At 34.1% G+C, this 5350-nt stretch overlaps 1 protein-coding gene across 1 annotated transcript in view; it reads right to left on the reverse strand.

The window, feature by feature from the left end:
* The window catches only part of BIRC2 (baculoviral IAP repeat containing 2), a 16869-nt gene continuing 11519 nt past the window's right edge, over positions 1-5350 (reverse strand). The window contains 6 exon segments of the mRNA XM_059708046.1: positions 1-711; positions 820-861; positions 1138-1392; positions 5042-5187; positions 5189-5231; positions 5234-5278. Of these exon segments, the coding sequence (XP_059564029.1) occupies positions 518-711; positions 820-861; positions 1138-1392; positions 5042-5187; positions 5189-5231; positions 5234-5278 (725 nt within the window). The 3' untranslated portion in view covers positions 1-517.

Below are 5350 nucleotides of genomic sequence, written 5' to 3' on the forward strand. Positions count from 1 at the left end.
TAATCTTTTCAAAGAACTTTATTAGGATGTTTTTCACATATTAGGAAAAAGCTTATTTGCCAGTAAAAGAAAGATACTTAACACAAATGAAAAACACCAAAGAGAATTTGGCATCATGACTTGGATAAACTCCAGAGTTCCTGGTTTCCAGTTCTTTTAAACTACTCTCTCATGTAGTGCTCAAAGCTTTCAGAAATACCAAATTCAGTCACTCCTGAAATGATACATAATAGCAATGAGACTACTTACTCCTTAATTTCTCCTATATGCACACATGTACACTAATAAAGTCCACCAAACATAAATCTTCCCTTTGTATAAGAGAGATTAAGATTAAATATGATATACAATACTTTATTTTTTTGGAAACCACATTACTGGTATAGAACATTTGGATAGAACATAAATGTTACTAACGAAAGAACCAGTAACTCCTTTTCTACTTCAGATGGCTTCAAATGTTCAACAATTATTTGAAGACTTTCACATACAGGCTAACATATAGCCCATATTTCTTTTATGAGAGAAATGTGCGAACAGTTCCCTTAATTATACCCCTGCAAATAGGGCATTTTCTTAGGGAAGGGGCACATTCCTGGCATACTACTAGATGACCACAAGGAATAAATACAATAGAAACTTCTTTGTCCATGCACACTTTACAAGTTCGTTCTTCTTGCAACCTCCTCAATTGTTCTTCCATAGACAGACCTAGTAACAAAAAACAAAAAACTTTAGCAAAATTGAATTTCTATTTTAGTTCCCATTAAAGAAATAATATGAGTAATAATTCATGCTGATCTTAAGTCTTCGTTTTACCTGAAACATCTTCTGTTGGAATATACTTCATATTCTTTTCCACTAAGGAAAAGAAAAATATATAAAAAACATCATTAGCAAATACAGCACTGCTTAACCTACTACCTGTTTTACCTACTATCTACTGAATAACATAGATTCTAAATACATATTATCAGAAAAGATTTAGCCATACTACTTGGGCAATAAAAGACCAGTTTTTTGGACATGTAAAATTATGGAGCACAGTTTGCTAATTGGATTTATTTACTTTTTTGTCAAATACAAAGATGAACATAATCCTAAGGATTTCTAAAATAATTTTACCAAAAAACTCACCAAATAAGTTCTTATATAATGTAGAGTCAATTTCTTTTAGACAATTTTTGAAGATGTTGGCTGCAGCATTTCCTTTAACTAAAACAGTATCAATCAGTTCTCTTGCTTGTAAAGGTATCTGTGTTTTTTGTTTAATTATATCATGTTCTTGTTTATTAATTATATTGGCCTTTAGAAGATTATCCAGGATCGGAAGCACACAAGTCAACTGTTGAAAGAGAGCCATTCTATTCTTCCGAATTAATGACAAATCATCTTCATTTTAGAAAAAAGAAAAAAAAAATCCATTAGATTTTATACTGCTCCAACTAAATCTCTACCAACCATATAAATAATTTAGGCACTAAATAAACAGGAACTTGAAAAAGAAGGGCAAATTTACTTGTTTGCACATTAATGTCTCTCATTTGAAAAACTCCCAGAAGATTTAGCTAAGGCACATTATATAGCATACACACACAGTCTCTGTTTGTGTCCCTTTCTTGAGTCAATACATTTATATATTTAGAAGCCTACTTTTCCTTTATTCTGTTGAAAGCAAGCAGAGAATGTTATAGGATAGTAAAAATTTCCCACTTTTATACTTTCCCACATGAATTAATAAAACACGCTAACTTCTACTTGCATTATATCACTTTACTTTTTTAAGTTTTTACATTTTAAGTATAGTTGGTATATAATCTTATATTTGTTATGTTAGTTTTAGGTATACAACATAGTGATTTGACAGTTTTATACCTTAAAATGTGATTACCCCACTACATATGGACAGAGAACATAAAAAGACATTTCTCCAGAGAAGACATACAGATTGCCAACAGACATATGAAAAGATGCTCAACATCACTAATTATCAGGGAAATGCAAGTCAAAACCACAATGATACCACCTCACACCAGTCAGGATGGACATTCCAAAAAGTCAACAAAGAACACGTGTTGGCGAGGATATGGAGAAAAGGGAACCCTTCTGCCCTATTGGTGGGACTGCAAATTGGTGTAGTCCCCATAGAAAACAGTATGGAGAGTCCTCAAAAATTTGAAAAGAGATATAGCATTTGACCCAGTTATTCAACTTCTGGTATTTAGCCAAAGAAAACGAAAACACTAATTCAAAAACTATATATCACTTTTACAAGCACTTTTATATAAATTGTCTTATTTGATACAAAGATTCTGTCAATTAAACAATGTAGGTATGATTGCTTCTCATTTTAAAATAAGAAGACTCCGAAAAAAATGAGAACCTGCCCAAGGTTACAGAAATGATTAGTTGCAGACCACGGTCTCCTAGTATTGTTTTCAACTCCATGCATATGAAGCAGTACTGTAGACCTCCTTTATCTGTGGTCTCACTTTCCACTGTTTCAGTTATCCCCAGTCAACCATGGTCCAAAAAATAGTGAATGGAAAATTCCAGAAATAAAAAATTTATAAGTTTTAAATTGTGCACCATTCTGAGTAGTGTAATAAATCTTAGTCTGTCCCAGCTGGGAGGTGAAAAATCCCTTTGTCCAGTATATCCACACTGTATTCGCTACCCACATGTCAGCCACGAGGTTACCAGGTCGACTGTCATGGTATTGCAGTGCTTTCAAGTAACCATTATTTTACTTAATAATGGCACCAAAGTCATTCATATAACTTTTATTATAGTATATTAATTGTTTTATTGTATTATTAGTTAATGCTGTCAATCTCTTATGTGCCTAATTTAAAAATTACACTTTATCATAGGTATATAATGTATAGGAAAGAAACATAGTATATAGGGTTCAGCACTATCTGCAGTTTCAGGCATCCACACTGGGGGTCTTGAAATGTAGCCTGCGGATAAGGTGGGGACTACTGCACTGCATTGTTAGAGTCTGAGCTGTAAAGTCAGGACAGATACAGATCCCTGTGCTGCCCTAACTTCCAGATTCGTTGGTTTCCTTATCTGTAAAATATAACTGTACCTCCCTCAACAGGGTGTGAGAATTAAATGAGACAATATACGTACAATATTCAGCATAATATCTGGTACATTGTTAGCTACCAATATTATTTTATAAATGTCTATGTTTATATCAATTTTTAAAAAACTGCCTATGAACCAAGTCTAATCTTTTAAGTAAAAGTTTTCTCTTTTAACCTCAAATCAAATAAAATCCATAGTTAAATTTTCTAAATTTATGGAATATGAACATGAATTTCTGAGGTATTTTTCAAAAAGTTCCTTCTTCTACTGTTCCAATCACCATATTTAACTGCCTGTTTCCAGCCTTCAAAAAAAAGTACATCTTTTCATTTATAAGTTTAATGAGAAATAAATATGAAAAGTGAATTCTATTTTCCTTTTAGAAACAAAGAGAAAAAGGGTTTTCCAATCCAAATACCCCAATTTATAAAGGGTGTCCCAAAATTCACGCCAGAAGTTATTTTGATAGAAAACACGGGTTTATAATTAAAAATTGTAAATTTGTATTGATTCATAAAGTATACAGTATAGAGTTATGTATGGAATAGCCTATCGGGCAATATATCCACCCGTTTGGTGCGGATTTGGGGCTGGAGGCATCATCGGACCATTCTTCTTCGAAAATGCGGCTGCTCAGGCAATAATAGTTAATGGTGCCCGCTATCGCGACATGATAATCCAGTTTTTTGTGCCTAAATTGCAAGATATGGATGTGGACAACATGTGGTTTCAACAAGATGGTGCCACATGCCATACAGCCTGAGAAACAATTCAATTACTGCAACTGAAACAATAACTGAATTGTTAAATAGAAACAATTCAATTATTGTTTCTATTCAGCAATTCAATTATTGAATAGAAACAATTCAATGAGTCATTTCCTGGTCGTGTAATTTCCCATTTTGGTGATCAGAACTGGCCGCCCAGAGCATGCGATTTAACACCACTGGGCTTTTTTCTTTGGGGTTTTTTGAAGACTAAGGTTTATGCCAACAAGCCCACGACCACCCACGCCTTGAAGGAGGAAATTGAGCGCTGTATCAACGAAATTCAGCCACATTTATGCAAAACGGTCATGGAAAATTTCAACAAAAGAGTGCGTATGTGCCAGCAAAGCCGTGTAGGCCATTACCAGATATGCTATTCCATACATAACCCTATACTGTATACTTTATGAGTCAATAAAAAAATTTACAATTTTTAATTATAAACCTGTGTTTTCTATCACAGGTGAATTTTGGGATACCCTTTACTATACATGCAACCTTCACCTCTGCTAGCTCTTTAATCCTATTTTTTGTATCCTAGTCTCCACAGCTAGTCTATAAACTCCTTGAGAATGAGCACCATGACTCCTATAGGTGTTCATGTTCAATAAATATTTGTTGAAGAAATGATTACTCAACACTTGTTTTGGGAGTCTGAGACATAACATAATCTGGTGAATACCAAAATCAGTTCCCTATCTTTGGGTTGGACAGGGGCTTCTCACCAAGCCCTAGGATTTTATAATCAGTTCTATTTTTTGTATAAGGACTGCTTTCAGGATTACAGAGTCAAATATCATATTAAGAATTGCTTTGAAGGAACTTAAAAAAAGAGAGAAATTAGACCTGCAACTTTAAAAACTTGCTTTTTCAGTTTCAGAACAACTTAAACTTGTTGTACCAAGTAAATAGAACTCAAGAAGAGTTATGCTAAAATCCTCTGATTAGCATATATCAAGGAATCTTACTGGAAAATAAACGTAGAAAAAAGGTATAGTCAATAGTTAAGTAATGTAGTCCACAGTCCCCAGTGGAGAAGGGGATGTGCAGTCTGGAAATGGCTGGAGGCTGCTACCAGCAGGTAGTGGATGGACAAGGATACTAACTTCCCCATGACATGTGAGACAATCTTATGAGCCCCACTGGGAAATAATGCAGTTTACTAGAATTCCAAATACCTGATGCCATTTCTTCAGTTTGTCTTTCTTTTTCTTCTTGTCTGTTTTCATCTTCAGCATGAAGAAGTGCTGACACAATATCATTAACTGTTTTGTAATTCTCTCCAGTTGTTAGGATTTTACTCTGAACTGTCTGTTTTACCAAGCTTACTGAAGCCCATTTCCAAGGCAGCTTTCACCACTGGCGTATCATGACTGCATCTTCTGAACTTTCTCCAGCGGTCCCAAAATGAACAACTATTTGGAATGACATGTACCAATGTTAAATTCCACAAATATAAAAGATGTAGGAAAACGTCTATGACACAA

The sequence above is a fragment of the Myotis daubentonii genome, chromosome 9 (assembly GCF_963259705.1).
Source record: "Myotis daubentonii chromosome 9, mMyoDau2.1, whole genome shotgun sequence".
NCBI classification, from domain to species: Eukaryota; Metazoa; Chordata; class Mammalia; order Chiroptera; family Vespertilionidae; genus Myotis; species Myotis daubentonii.